General features: G+C 46.1%; 1 protein-coding gene across 20 annotated transcripts in view; it reads left to right on the top strand.

Annotated features, from left to right (window-relative positions):
* The first annotated feature begins 293 nt into the window (after positions 1 to 293).
* Positions 294 to 15,088, top strand: part of unc80 (unc-80 homolog (C. elegans)) — a 46,496-nt gene continuing 31,701 nt past the window's right edge. For all 20 annotated transcript variants that reach the window (XM_086119336.1, XM_086119326.1, XM_086119352.1 and 17 more), the window contains exons 1-15: positions 294 to 523; positions 712 to 760; positions 1,074 to 1,230; positions 2,343 to 2,686; positions 2,859 to 2,982; positions 3,067 to 3,131; positions 4,169 to 4,314; positions 6,783 to 7,056; positions 7,827 to 7,961; positions 8,051 to 8,267; positions 8,475 to 8,615; positions 9,693 to 9,961; positions 13,536 to 13,859; positions 14,474 to 14,605; positions 14,777 to 14,924. In XM_086119336.1, the coding sequence (XP_085975462.1) occupies positions 432 to 523; positions 712 to 760; positions 1,074 to 1,230; positions 2,343 to 2,686; positions 2,859 to 2,982; positions 3,067 to 3,131; positions 4,169 to 4,314; positions 6,783 to 7,056; positions 7,827 to 7,961; positions 8,051 to 8,267; positions 8,475 to 8,615; positions 9,693 to 9,961; positions 13,536 to 13,859; positions 14,474 to 14,605; positions 14,777 to 14,924 (2,617 nt within the window). In that variant the 5' untranslated portion in view covers positions 294 to 431. The remainder of the gene's footprint in view (positions 524 to 711; positions 761 to 1,073; positions 1,231 to 2,342; positions 2,687 to 2,858; positions 2,983 to 3,066; positions 3,132 to 4,168; positions 4,315 to 6,782; positions 7,057 to 7,826; positions 7,962 to 8,050; positions 8,268 to 8,474; positions 8,616 to 9,692; positions 9,962 to 13,535; positions 13,860 to 14,473; positions 14,606 to 14,776; positions 14,925 to 15,088) is intronic.

Raw genomic sequence — 15,088 nt, 5'->3', positions numbered from 1 at the left:
AATTCAAACTTGGAAGTTCAAATACAAAGTCAGATGACATAGATGCACTGCACAGCATCTTCCTTAGCCGCACACGCACACACATACACGAACGCACATAAGCGAACGCACATACAAGGGTGCGCGGATGCACGCACGTATCGCCCTTCAGTGACCTTTTAGCTGCCGCCGTTGATGGGCGGTTCTGAATTCTCTTCGCCTCCTCCCCCCTCCTCACCTTCCTCCACAATCTCCCTCCCTTCATCCATCCACCTCCCTCCCTGCCTCCCTCCCTCTCTCCGCACGGTGACGGACACTTGCAGCCATTTTACGCAGCACGAATCCAATCATGTCATGAGAAAAGCTCGCCGCTCACCTGAGCCAGCAGCCGCCAACCGGTGGTCGCACGCAGGCGGGAGAACAGGCAAGACAGGCGGCGAAGACTGGCCAACATGGTGAAGAGGAAAAGCTTGGATGACAACGAGCCGGAGTGCGGCAAAGGAATCCCGTTCCCTATCCAGACCTTCCTGTGGCGGCAGACCAGGTTAGCCCCGACTCATAACAGGTGTTTGTCGTCGTTCTAGATCAAATGGTCAAATTAGAGCAAGCCGGAAGGTTTTTAATCAAGATGAGGAAATGTTTTTAATGGAGAACGGTGCCGGTGATGTCACAGCTGGAAGTCAACGCCGATATTGGCGAATCAAAATCATCGTTTTTCTTGTCTCTTTTCAGTGCATTTTTGCGTCCTAAGTTGGGAAAACAATATGAAGCATCTTGCGTGGTAAGTCATTGTAATATTGCCATATGACGAATAAGTACATAATCTCTTTTTGCTTTAATTCACCTGCAAATCAAGTGCACTCTTCATTTTGCATTTAGCAAATTAGTTTTGCCCGCTTGCTTCCTCCTATTACTCAGGAGCCAGAACTCATATCCATAATGATGCCTGGCCAGATCCCCTGGGATCGACAAAGCTGCCACTGTCTCTCCCATGGGCCTGGCCTCACTTGAGACCATGGCAGACAAAGTCAAAGAAAGAGGCTTTGGTTCATGTCTTAAGTGTCTCCTCTGCTTTTCTCTGGCTGCCTCTCCAGTCCTTTGAGCGAGTCCTGGTGGAGAATAAGCTCCACGGGTTGTCACCAGCCCTGTCCGAGGCCATCCAGAGCATATCCCGCTGGGAGTTGGTCCAGGCCGCCCTGCCGCACGTTCTCCACTGTACTTCCATCTTACTCTCCAATAGGAACAAACTGGGTGAGGATACCCCTGCTTTATCTCGGATCCGTCCATAAAATAGATGCAGTAACAACAAAAAGTTAGATGCATTCATTTTCATGAAACCCGCAAGCGCTGGCGCGAATAATTAAAAAACGTGATAGTTGTTACAGTCGCTGATTGTGTCGTGGTACAGTTGCCGGACTTGGGTGTGGGCAGCGAGGGATCAGTTCACACTCAGTGGTGGTGTGTATCAGAATCGGAATCAGAATCATCTTTATTGGCCAAGTATGTAGAACACACAAGGAATTTGTCTTCGGGAGTACAGGCTCCACTCGTATCATCATGTGCGTGTGAGTGGTCGTTTGTCTCTCTGTGTGCCCTGCGACTGACTGCCGACTAGTTCAGGGTGCAGTCCGCCTTCTGCCTGAAGTCAGCTGGGATAGGCTTAAGAACAAACGATGAAATGCAAGCGCCCTTACTAGATACATACGTACTATTCAACAGTAGTTTAACAAATGCACTGTACTGGATTTTTAAAATGTTTAAGCCAGTGTTGCAATATGTGAACTTTTTTGTCTGTTATTATTTAGCTTCCTACTAAAGGGAGGCAGCGTAACTTTACTGGTGATCAGAGCACACTTTGAGAACTACTTGCTTGTATTCATAATTAAAACCATAAATAGCCACAAACTATGATCCCAAAACACTTTGCATTTTTAACTCATCGCGTATTACTAAATCCAGGCTAAATTTACAGTAGCTCCTCCCTAACATACAAATATTTTAGCATCCCATTCAAGATATTTCACTTCAACACTACTTCCTAGACATCAATTATTATTTTCTTATTAACTGGGCCTTTGGCATCATCTTATGGCGTATTCCAGAAAGTTCCAGAAAGTACAAAAATCCCATTAGTTGAGGGGTTCCCTGGCAAAATGCACATACAATCAGGCTGGTTTTCATGAGCAATTGGCAGTGTATACCACAAAAGGGTATTGTGCAAGTTTTTAAAAAAATAATGTAATAACCCCAGGATATTTGATGCAAACAGGATTCAAGCGATACATTTTGTCCCCATATTGTCTCCCATGTCTGCCTTCAGTGTAAAATTGTGGCATCAACTGTTGCCTTTTGACCTCTGGCAGGTCATCAGGACAAACTGGGCGTGGCTGAGACCAAGCTGCTCCATACGCTGCATTGGATGCTCTTGGATGCCGCTCAGGAGTGCAACCACGAGCCCAGCCTGGGTCACGCTTGGTCTGCCGGCGGCAGTGGCGGCGGTGCATTCCTACAGCCCGTTGGAAACCAAGGCTCATCTCCAGGTGCACCCGGCTCCTGCTCCAGCTCTGCCTTTGGGGGGTCAGGCCCACAGCACGGCAGCTCCCAGTTCGAGGAGGATGAGCACGCGCGCACCAAATTGTTCCACAAGAGCATGGCCACCGTGGAGCTGTTTGTCTTCCTCTTCGCACCCCTCATTCACCGGATCAAGGTCATTTCACACCCGAACATACATTCTTCCCCAGTAGGCTCTTTTGCACTACCAGAGACAAGTGAAACAGAACATTGTCATGTCATAGATGCTGTGCTAGTAATAACATAAAATATTCCTATAAATTAGTAAATAATAAAGTATAGATTCCAAGTATGCAACATTTGTGCAGGAGTCCGACTTGACCTTCCGTCTCGTCAGCGGTCTAATTATTTGGCAGCCAATGTGGGAGCACCGCCAGCCTGATATCCCCGCCTTCACTGCCCTCATCAAACCGGTCCGTAACATCGTAACAGGTGAATAGAAACCACTTTTCAGCTCTTGAGATGAAAGAAAGATATATATTTTTTCTTTTTAATTGACTTTGCTTGCTTCACCAGCAAAACGGAACTCTCCAGTCATCAACCAATGCAGCCCACATGGGTCTGGAAACCCTGGTTCGATGGTGAGTGTTTTCAACACTTTTGTTGAATCAGAACGCGTACATTGGTTCCGTGTTGATTGGCTGTACTCCGGGAAGAGGCTTCAAAAGACAACGGCTTTCTCCAGCGATAGGGATTAGGCTTGGATGGCGTATCACGTTTTTCAATGTGAGATAGCAGGGTTCAATATTAACCGTGGCCCGGTCGCCCGTCGCCGCTATTGTGACTCTGTCAGGCTGCCTGAAGTTCACTGACGCTGGCCTGAGTGAGCCAGTAACCATCCAATTTCCGAACTGCTTGGAAATACTAAAAACATGATGCAGACATGATGACAAATTTTATTTTATTCAACTTTTACATTGAGATTTGATGTGCAGCTGCATATTTTAAAATATGTATTTTATTTGCCTTGCCCTTTTCTGTAAAAACAAATGGTTATAATAATGATGATGATGATAAAAAAATAATAAAACAGCAAAAGTGGTTGTCTTGCATTTTGATACATTTCGATGTAAATATCATAATTTTCCCACTTTGAGAAAAATACCGGCACATACTGTATATCTTGGGTCACCGACATGGTGCCAATGGGCCTTTTCTAAAAATATCACCCCGGTCATGAGTTATTTCCAAGGAATTTTGTAGAAATGACTTGCAGATTTGTATTGCTGTTTGTTTTCATCATTCCTGAAAATTGTGGCATCCAATCGTTGAACCTGATCAGTGTCCTATTATTCGCCATACAATCTTCTAATTAAAGGTGATTGAAGCAACTTCATTAATTTAGAAGTGTGCCTCAAACTGGTAACCTTTCACATTAATCGTCTTGGAAAAAGGTGGGTGACCCCTGTTCTATATTGTGTCACCATTCAGCCCTAAAATATAGGGAAAGGGCAGTTGGGCTTTATTGGCCAGCCATAATGGGTATGTTGTCATTCATTAGCCCCCAGCATCAGCGAACATTAATGTGGTTAGCCAGGGTCCAAGCAGGAACCTTTCGGCCCTTACATTATTCACAACTGCTTGTCTCTCCATCTTGGGCTTCCTGTGCCTTCCACAGGGCTTTCAAGTGGTTTGTGAGGCTGGCCATTCCGATTCTTCCTCCTCCCCAGCCGCAGGAGAGCACAGCTGTCGCCGCGGTAATTCTGTGGAGAAAGGCGGACCCTCTCAGCAACCCCCACTGGTCAAAGGACCGTCCAAGAAAAAGTGAGTGCCGTTTCAATCAACAAATAAGACTGTGTCATCTACGCCCAACAAACCTCACTCAGTACAGGCATTTCAATTCAAGGTCACTGACAAGTGACATTGATTTATAAGTGTTAATATCATTTTTTTTATCAATGTATAAATGATGGTGACACAAGCATTACGTATTGGCCTCCTAATCCATTACTGAGTTCTTATTTTTCTTTTGTTCAATTGTCTGAGCTTGCAGTAATCTCTCGGTCTCACTCATATTACCCACCATCAATCTGTGCTTTTTTTCCATGCTTCCACCATTGCATCCATCCAATAAAAAACTACTGCATGTTCCTTATTATTTCCCTTTGCGGATGCTGTCATGATGAACAATTCGTCCGGGAGCAGCAGTGACCCGCGCCGACACAGAGCCGGTGCCATCATCCCGCTGGTGGCTAAGCATTTAGCCCCACGGAAATGTTTGCAAAGCACCCAACTCAGCCCACTGGGCCACACGGAGAGCTCCGTAATGTTGTCGCTCCGAGCCACCCTGTCTCCTCATGTCGCATGGCTTTGGCCTGAGGGAGTATTTGCCCGCATAACCGGTGTAATTATGCTGAAGTAACGTGCTGGCAGTGTTGCCTGCCTGGCTTGATTTGGACTGCCCGCAGCAAGTCTGGCAACATGGAGGCTCCCTTGCCAGACTTTGGGGTCAGGCTGTGTGTCTTTGGTGGAGAGAGGCAGTTTTTGCTGGCCATCTATTGGCAACTGACATCTGACATTGTGTTTATTTGATATCCTGGGCAAAGGAATAGCCAAACAACTCGTGTGATGCCACTGTGCACCAAATGTGTTTATTAAGAATTAAGAGATCCTTTATTTGTCCCGCAATGGGGAAATTTACAGTCAGAGTTCAGAAAGGAAACCACTAGGTAGGGAGAGGGGGGGAAAAAAAACACGCTCGAACTATCCTCTTCTGAGGATAATTTAAGTCCAGGATAAAAATTTAAAAAAAATGTGTGTGAATGTGGGTTGTTGTGACACTTGCTCACGGCTGATTGGTTGCCATTCTAAAAAAATATATATATATACCTGTATATATATATAGAGAGAGAGAGATTTTTTTTCTTTAATAGACACACCTCTGTGGTTTCGTCATTCAGCTCCTGTGATTAATGCTGCATCGTCATCCCGCAGCACCACACATCTCACCCGCAGAAAGCCTGCTGATGCGGGAGGCAGTTTGCATGGCAACCACAGGCTGCCTTGCTGCTTTTACTTGCACCCAATCAGGGGCTGCGAGTGTTGCAAGTGGGCCCACTGGGTGGGTGTTGACAACCTGTATCTATGGCAACCCAGCAGCAGGCGAGACGGCGAAACATGACGCAGCAACCTGCTGTCCGCTCCCAAACTGATTAACTGAAGATATTGAGCGTTTCTGTCCGCTCCATTCATTGCAGCCGACAAGATGAAACGCTGTCCTCCATGGCTCGCCATCGCTCTCATGCTATCAATATGTTTCTCCTCACGCCTTGCAGCTGACCAACTGCTGACCTTCATCTCGGTTTATTAATAATAAACTCACACTTATGTCAGCTGAACTGATGATGCTGGAGGCAGTCTGGCTTTTGTTTACCACCTTCATCTGATTGGACTGTTGTCCATAAAGCAATTTAGTGTACATTTTATGGCATTTCTGTGAAAATGTACACTTTGTTTTGCCTCATTTTTGCTGCTGTTGACACATTTGGGTTCATGAGTTGATGAGAATCAAATTTTTATTCCCAGGTATTTGCATCTGCATTTAATATAGAACTTAGACCTCCACATTATTTGTATTAAAGCACCGAACCTTTGCCTTCTTTTGTGATTTGTTTCCTTTTTCAGTTGTTTGCTTTGGGCGTGTTCTCCCTTGGGTCTCCCCTTTAGCAGGTAGAATTACATACATGTACAGTGTTTCTTTACATTGTTGGACAAATGTCCTAGTAAAGGTTCGTCTTTGTCTCTTCCATCCATAAAATAATTTTGGAACCTTATGTCTAAATTCAAAACTGGCTGTTATTTTTATTGACTGGTTTGCATTTTCTGATGCAGCCTCTATAAGTTTGTACATGTTGTCTCCTGCATGTAGAAAACTTTGATGACTTAATCCTGCCTGACCTACATTTGGAAAGGAATGTAAAACAGCGGAATTAAGTGATTCATATTTGGTATGAGTTTATATGATCTCAATGCTATGGTCCATGGGACGGGATATGATCTCCTCTATTGATATGTTCTGATTTGTGCGATTACTGATTGTGTTTTTCATTTTCATGCAAAAATGATTTTGTTCATTACATGCATATAAGTACATATTGATAGAATAATTTAGTGTCTGGAAAGCACCGGTAATGGCTTTAACAAGCGGCATTGGTTGATGTTGTAAATTGACCCATTGCAGACAAAGTAACTCATCTCACCTGTGTGTTCATTTCCGATTGCTTTATCTTCAGGACGTCAGTCCCTGCCGGTGTGCCAGCATCCCTGTCTCAGCGTGCTCGCTATGCCACCTACTTTGATGTCGCGGTTCTGCGCTGCCTTCTGCAGCCCCACTGGACAGAGGAGGGGGTGCACTGGGCATTGATGTACTACCTCCAACGGCTGAGACAGATTCTCGAGGAGAGGCCCGAACGTGTCCCAGAACCACTGGTTGCTCCTCTGCCGCGCCCGCGGAGCAGCTCCATGGTGGCTGCCACGCCCTCGCTGGTCAATACCCACAAAACACAGGTAACTGACCCAAGAACAGATCCGCCACACCCATGACTTTTTATTTGTCCTGTACCTTTCATAGAGGGGAGGCATAAATTTCTTGACAAAGTCCAAAGAAAATTACACAAACACAAACATTATGCAGTTAATACATCCAGTAGGTATAGATATACACTCAGGGGGAGAAAGAAAACACTGGACCTTTATTGACATTTTACCATTTTCTGGAACTGAATGCTCTAAATAACAATATTTGTATTTGGAATCAGGATTTTTGTTGTCAATCGTTAATAGTTGGAATAAAACAAAAATGTTCATTTTACTTAACTCTGAGTGAAACATACTTATAAAAAGTCAATTTGGACAAAATAATCATTTTTCAGCGGTCCCTTTTTTGCACCACCACTGTATGCACTCAAAGTCCAAATGAAATGTCTGCCTAAACAAACATGTTTTTAATTGCAGTACTGTGTCTAGTCTGAGACAATTTTGGTGCAACTACATGCTTCTATCACCTTTTAATTATTAATCTTGTGTGCGGAAAAGCAAATGAAAAGCAGTCAGGAGACCACACCGATCGAACACAACAATAAAATGTCACCAGCTCCACAAAGCACCCGATCGTTGAGGCCTCTGCAAGTGACTTTTAAAATGATTGTAGTAAGCAATACTAAAATAAACAGGGTGCCAGTGCAAGGATGACAGAATGGGGATGTTGTGCCTGAACCAATGGGACGTAGACAAAACCCAGCCGGAGGACGTTTTGAAATGTGTTTTCACCTTGACAGGATATGAGTCTTAAATGCAACGAGGAGGGCAAATCTCTGAGCACTGAGACGTTCACCAAGGTTTCTCTAACCAACCTTCGTCGGCAAGCTGTGCCTGACCTTTCATCTGATCTTGGCATGAACATCTTTAAGAAGGTGAGACAAATGCATCCCAGATATTGATTTTTAATCGATACCAGGATAGAAGCAACAGTGGTTCTGAGTGGGAAGTGCGTCTTTTTCAGTTTAAGAACCGGCGTGAGGACCGGGAGAGGAAGGGCTCCATCCCCTTCCATCACACTGGGAAGAAGCGCCAGCGTCGAATGGGCATCCCCTTCCTCCTCCATGATGACCACCTTGATGTCTCGCCCACCCGCAGCACATTCTCCTTCGGGAGCTTCTCTGGCCTGGGCGATGATCGGCGTACTCTGGACCGTGGGGGCTGGCAAGCCACCATCATGGGTTTGCGCAAAGCTTTTACCATCAACAATAGACTAGAACCAAGAAGCCAAAATCCTCAACCTCAACATCCCAATCTCCAATCGCCTAAAGAGGGATTTAAATTGTCCTGTCCGCAAAAATCACTGACCATCTTCACTCTCCTTCTGACAAGAATTTACCAGAATGTTTTTTACATATGAATACAACAATCTCCTCCCTGTGTTACAGGCAAGTTTACGCGTCGGGGCAGCACAGACACAGCCACCGATGCCGACAGCCTGAGCACCAAGCACTCGCATTCCCACCACTCGCTTCTCAGAGACATGCCTGACCATTCAAACAGCCACAGCGAGAACACCGTCAAAGAGGGTAAGAGGTTTGTGTGCCATGTACTGAGCATCGGAAATCTGAGATTTTGTCGATGATAACCTTTGTATGCATTGACTGATTGCGTTATCGCGTTTTTAATGTTTGAGTTTTTCTGGGTTCAGTTTGAATCAATTTTTTCAAGAAATTGTCGTTTTAAATAATTACGCTAGTTTGAATCCCAAACGCAATTTACTTTGGGGCTGCCGATCGAATTATTTTATCATTTGTTATCTTATCAACTCTTCTTTCGACTAATCTTGCATCTCAACTTTCACATATCTTAACCTAAGATCTAGTCTACAAACACCAAGGAGCACTTTCCAACAAACGATGCTAGAATAGCTACGGTCGAACAACTAGTGATGGTAGATGAAACACCTTGCAATGAATTGCGTCTTTGACCCAGAGCACCAGGGATCAAATCCTAATCGGGTTGCGAGACCCCAACTCCGAGCCACGACCAGTGCCAAACCTGGATGAAAATGAGTGGGATGCATTTGGAAGGGCATGCGATGTAAAAACTTTGCCATGACAGTGGCGACACCTGACGAGACGTGCCACGAACAGGGAAAATCTCATTGACTGCACCAAGAGAGGGTGGTAATAAATAGTGAAAAGATCATGAGGGGTTTAGATAGAGTGCAACGGACTTACATGGCCCTGAACTGTCTGTGTGGATACAATGGTGCTGCCAATGCCTTAGGAAAAAAAAATTGTGATCGGTTTGGTCAAATTGGTTGATTTTTTTGTTGTTGTTCTTTCCCAGATTTTTGTTTTTGCACGCCACATCATGCAGGCATGAGAAATGTCATTACAGACACTGTCAAAAAATGTGTCTGTGGGACGTTCGATGCATTTCAGAAAGATTCGAGTTCTCAAGCCCAAGTACTTACTTACAGATGAGCTACCGCCTTGTTTGCATCTTTGTTTTCTATTAAATGTTTTTTTGTTGGATTCTAATGAGAAATTATGATTTGTTATTGATATCCATGATATTGTTGTGTCCTGGCATCATTGCTGAGCAAATGGGGAAAACTGTGTTTTGAGAATGAATCGCCTGTCCTTTTGTATCTTCAGTTCGATCCCAGATTTCCACCATCACCATGGCCGCCTTCAACACGACTGTGGCGTCCTTTAATGTGGGCTATGCCGACTTTTTCACTGAGCACATGAAAAGGCTCTGCAACCCCGTGGTTGTCCCGGAGATGCCCGTGGAGACACTGGCCTGTGCCAACCTTCCTCGCAGCCTGACCGACTCCTGCATCAACTACTCCTGCCAAGAAGAGGGCGACAACATTGAGGGCACCAATAACTTTGTGCTGAAAAATGGAATGTTAGACCTCTCAGTGAGTGACAAACATGTGCCAAATTTATGGACATTTTTCAATCTGTGAATTAATGGCAATGCATATTTATTGAAATTCATGGGTTTGAATTACTTCAAAATTACTTCATTTCAATCAACATAAGTCTCTCACTCCTCTCTCTCTCTCTCTGTCTCTCTCTCTCTCTCTAGTTCTCTCACTTAAACACACGCACAAACACATACATACAAAAAAAAAATTCCTCGTCTCACCCCCCCTCGGGTGGTGTCCGTCCCTCATTCAGCTCGGGTCCTCTACCAGAGGCCAGGAAGCTTGAGGGTTCTGCGCAGTATCCTTGCTGTTCCCAGCACTGCACATTTCTGGACTGAGATGTCCGATGTTGTTCCCGGGATCTGTTGCAACCACTCATCTAGTTTGGGGGTCACTGCCCCGAGTGCTCCGACCACCACAGGCACGACTGTCACCTTTACCTTCCAGGCTCTCGCCAGCTCCTCTCTGAGCCCTTGGTATTTCTCGAGTTTCTCGTGTTCCTTCTTTCTGATGTTTCCATCACTTGGGACCACTACATCCACTACAACGGCTTTCCTCTGCCCTTTATCTATGATCACGATATCTGGTTGGTTCGCCATTACCATCTTGTCAGTCTGGATCTGGAAGTCCCACAGGATCTTCGCTCTGTCATTCTCCACCACCTTCGGAGGTGTTTCCCATTTTGACCTTGGGGTTTCCAGTCCATACTCCGCACAGATGTTTCGGTAGACTATGCCAGCCACCTGGTTATGGCGTTCCATGTAGGCTTTCCCTGCCAGCATCTTACACCCTGCAGTTATGTGTTGGATCGTCTCAGGTGCCTCTTTGCACAACCTACACTTTGGGTCTTGTCTGGTGTGGTATATCTGGGCCTCAATGGCTCTGGTGCTCAGGGCCTGCTCCTGAGCAGCCAGGATGAGGGCCTCTGTGCTGTCCTTCAGGCCAGCCCTCTCTAGCCACTGATAGGACTTCTTGAGATTGGCCACTTCAGTTATGGTCCGGTGGTACATCCCGTGTAGGGGCTTGTCCTCCCATGATGGTCCCTCTTCCAGCGCCTCATCTTCTGTTCCCCATTGTCTGAGGTATTCTCTGAGTACGTCATCCGTTGGAGCCTTCTCCTTGATGTATTCATGGAGCTTGGATGTTTCATCCTGGACAGTGGCTCTCACACTCACTAGTCCCCAGCCTCCTTCCTTTCGGCTTGCGTACAGTCTCAGGGTGCTGGATTTGGGATGGAACCCTCCGTGCATGGTTAGGAGCTTTCGGGTCTTAACGTCCGTGGTCTGAATCTCTTCCTTTGGCCACCTTATTATTCCTGCAGGGTATCTGATCACTGGCAGGGCATAGCTGTTTATTGCCCGGGTCTTATTCGGGGGGTGTATATATATATATATATATATATATATATATATGTATATATACACACACACACACACACACACATATATATATACGGCGGCTCGGAAAGATGTGAGTCAATTGACTGAGGCCCAGAGAGGTGTGATGAAAAGGCCGATACCCGAGAGGTACATCCAGATGACCATACCTGAAGCACTCGAAACTGCCAAACAAAGGCTCCGAGCCTTGTCCAGCCGCCTAAAGCGGTACACGAAAGAGAATGAGGCCAGACGAATAAACAGGCTGTTCGCAACACAACCTGCAAAAGTGTACGCTCAGTGGCTGGGTCCTAACAACAGAGCTGACCCACCAAGACTGGAAACTGAAAGGTACTGGAAAGGCATATGGGAGAAGGAGGCTGCACATAACAGCAGTGCACAATGGCTGGTGACCCTGAGAGAGGAGCACAGCAACCTCCCTGAACAGAACCCAGTTACCATAACAGTGGCAGACATACAGGAAAGAGTCTCAGATATGAAGAACTGGACAGCACCAGGCCCGGACATGGTCCACACCTACTGGCTAAAGAAACTCACAGCACTCCATGAGCGCCTAGCAGCACAAATGAACCAGCTGCTGAGGGATGGGACTCACCCAGGATGGCTAACCGAAGGGCGAACGATCCTGATCATGAAGGATCCCTCAAAGGGTGCAGGCCCATCCAACTATCGGCCAATAACCTGTCTCTCCACAACATGGAAGCTCATGTCAGGCATCATTGCGGCACACATGGATCAATACATGAGCGAAGCACAGAAGGGCAGTGGTACAGATACCAGAGGAGCCAAACATCAGCTCCTGGTTGACAGAACAGTCGCACAAGACTGCAGGTCCCTACATAAAGCGGCTACGGCCAAATACCTCCAGCGAGTGAGGCAAGTCCTAAGAAGCCAGCTCAATGGCAAGAATAAGACCCGGGCAATAAACAGCTACGCCCTGCCAGTGATCATATACCCTGAAGGAATAATAAGGTGGCCAAAGGAAGAGATTCAGACCACGGACGTTAAGACCCGAAAGCTCCTAACCATGCATGGAGGGTTCCATCCCAAATCCAGCACCCTGAGACTGTACGCAAGCCGAAAGGAAGGAGGCCGGAGACTAGTGAGTGTGAGAGCCACTGTCCAGGATGAAACATCCAAGCTCCATGAATACATCAAGGAGAAGGCTCCAACGGATGACGTACTCAGAGAATGTCTCAGACAATGGGGAACAGAGGATGAGGTGCTGAAAGAGGGACCATCATGGGAGGACAAGCCCCTACACGGGATGTACCACCGGACCATAACTGAAGTGGCTTATCTCAAGAAGTCCTATCAGTGGCTAGAGAGGGCTGGCCTGAAGGACAGCACAGAGGCACTCATCCTGGCTGCTCAGGAGCAGGCCCTGAGCACCAGAGCCATTGAGGCCCAGATATACCACACCAGACAAGACCCAAGGTGTAGGTTGTGCAAAGAGGCACCTGAGACGATCCAACACATAACTGCAGGGTGTAAGATGCTGGCAGGGAAAGCCTACATGGAATGCCATAACCAGGTGGCTGGCATAGTCTACTGAAACATCTGTGCGGAGTATGGACTGGAAACCCCAAGGTCAAAATGGGAAACGCCTCCGAAGGTGGTGGAGAATGACAGAGCGAAGATCCTGTGGGACTTCCAGATCCAGACTGACAAGATGGTAATGGCGAACCAACCAGATATCGTGATCATAGATAAAGGGCAGAGGAAAGCCGTTGTAGTGGATGTAGCGGTCCCAAGTGATGGAAACATCAGAAAGAAGGAACACGAGAAACTCGAGAAATACCAAGGGCTCAGAGAGGAGCTGGAGAGAGCCTGGAAGGTAAAGGTGACAGTCGTGCCTGTGGTGGTCGGAGCACTCGGGGCAGTGACCCCCAAACTAGATGAGTGGTTGCAACAGATCCCGGGAACAACATCGGACATCTCAGTCCAGAAATGTGCAGTGCTGGGAACAGCAAGGATACTGCGCAGAACCCTCAAGCTTCCTGGCCTCTGGTAGAGGACCCGAGCTGAATGAGGGACGGACACCACCCGAGGGGGGGGTGAGACGAGGAATTTTTTATACACACGCACACACACAGTATAGAGAGAGACAGAGAGAATGTTTACCAAAGGCACACTTATGAGCTGTTTCTCCCTCTCTTTTATATCAGGCTGTGCTGCGTGTCCTCTACGCTGTCCTCAGCCATGACATCAGTTCCAGGATCTGCGATGTGGCGCTCAACATCATCGAGTGCCTGCTGCAGCTGGGTGTGGTGCCTGGGATGGGTAAAAAGCTGTCCAAGCCTGACAACAAGGAGAATGAAGAGGTGCGAGCCAAGGAGACAGTTGGCCCCAGCCTAGGAGGAGGGGGAGGCGGCGGAGGTGGTGGTGGTGGAGATGGTGGCAGTGGAGGCGGAGGTGGGGGAGGTAGTGGCGGAGGAAGTGGGCAAGGGAGCAAGGATGACGTGAAGAATAACAAGGACAATGACAAAAAGGTTAGTTTGACACCAGTCCTGGTTACAACCTCTCCTGTTTGGTTTGTTGAGTCAACTTTTTATTTTGAACATGCAATACATAAAAACTAAGACTTGAAAAATAGAAATGACCCATACTGAAATACCCTTGACTGCCGGTCTGAAAAGGTGAAGTTCAAACCCCTTCACTGATACCGAAGCGCAATTATCCAGCAAGACATGCAATCTTACATGCATGCATATGTACAAATAGTTTTTTTTTTAAATTAGTCAAATGCCCATTTATTTAGGTCCGTCAGGCCACATTTAATAAAACTGCAATATTATAAACCAAATATTATTTTCATTCAAACCAACCAAATAAAAATAAACAACCTCCATATCCCAATGGCACGGCAACAGTATAATTGTGATTTGTTCAAATTATTTATTTTTGTGTAAAATGTTTTTTTTTTTATGTATGGGTTTTACACGACTGTTGTAGGTGCAGGACAAGTACATTTATTTAAAAAAACAACAATGTTTTTGTCTATTTGTTTGGCTCCATGTGCTGCGTGCTGCATATTGTTATACATTCTTTTACACTGGTTTATACGGTATATGCTGCTCATGTTTTTGAACTTCACAATAAACAGGAGGAGAGTTCTTGCCTCAGCACTCATCGGCTGGCCCTTTCCATGCTCATCAAGATCGTAAAGTCTCTGGGTTGTGCTTACGGATGTGGCGAGGGACACCGCGGCCTCTCAGGAGATCGCCTGAGGATGCAGGTCAGAATTGTTTTCTCTTTGGTTACTTTTCCAACAATCCAGCAAAATGTATACATTTTAATTTCTTACTATCAGGGCCTTTGTGTTGTGATGGTGTTTCATCGCATCTTGTCGTGCTCTTGCATGTTTTTCTGAATATACCGGTAAATATTTAATAATCTGTCCTATCAGGCTCAAAACTGCCTGACCAACCTTTACAAGCTGGACAAACTGCAGTTTCGCCAGACAATGCGCGACTACGTCAACAAAGACTCCCTGAATAACATTGTGGACTTCCTTCATGCTCTGCTGGGCTTCTGCATGGAGCCCATCACCGACAGTGAGTATGTGCCTTTGTGAGAGGTAGCCACAAATAAACTCAGGATAGTGTCTGAGGTGGACCTTTCAGTCAGTCAGCCTGTCATTTTTTATTGTTTATTAATTAGTTTATTGGTTGTTCCAAAAGAAATGTCAAGATCACGGTGACTAGTAAAAAGTTTAAAA

The sequence above is a fragment of the Hippocampus guttulatus genome, chromosome 1, assembly GCF_054856545.1.
Source record: "Hippocampus guttulatus isolate MCC_2025c chromosome 1, RoL_Hgut_1.0, whole genome shotgun sequence".
In the NCBI taxonomy this organism is placed as follows: Eukaryota; Metazoa; Chordata; class Actinopteri; order Syngnathiformes; family Syngnathidae; genus Hippocampus; species Hippocampus guttulatus.
The sequence above is the reverse complement of the archived record's forward strand: the minus strand, read 5'-3'. Positions and strand labels throughout refer to the sequence as shown.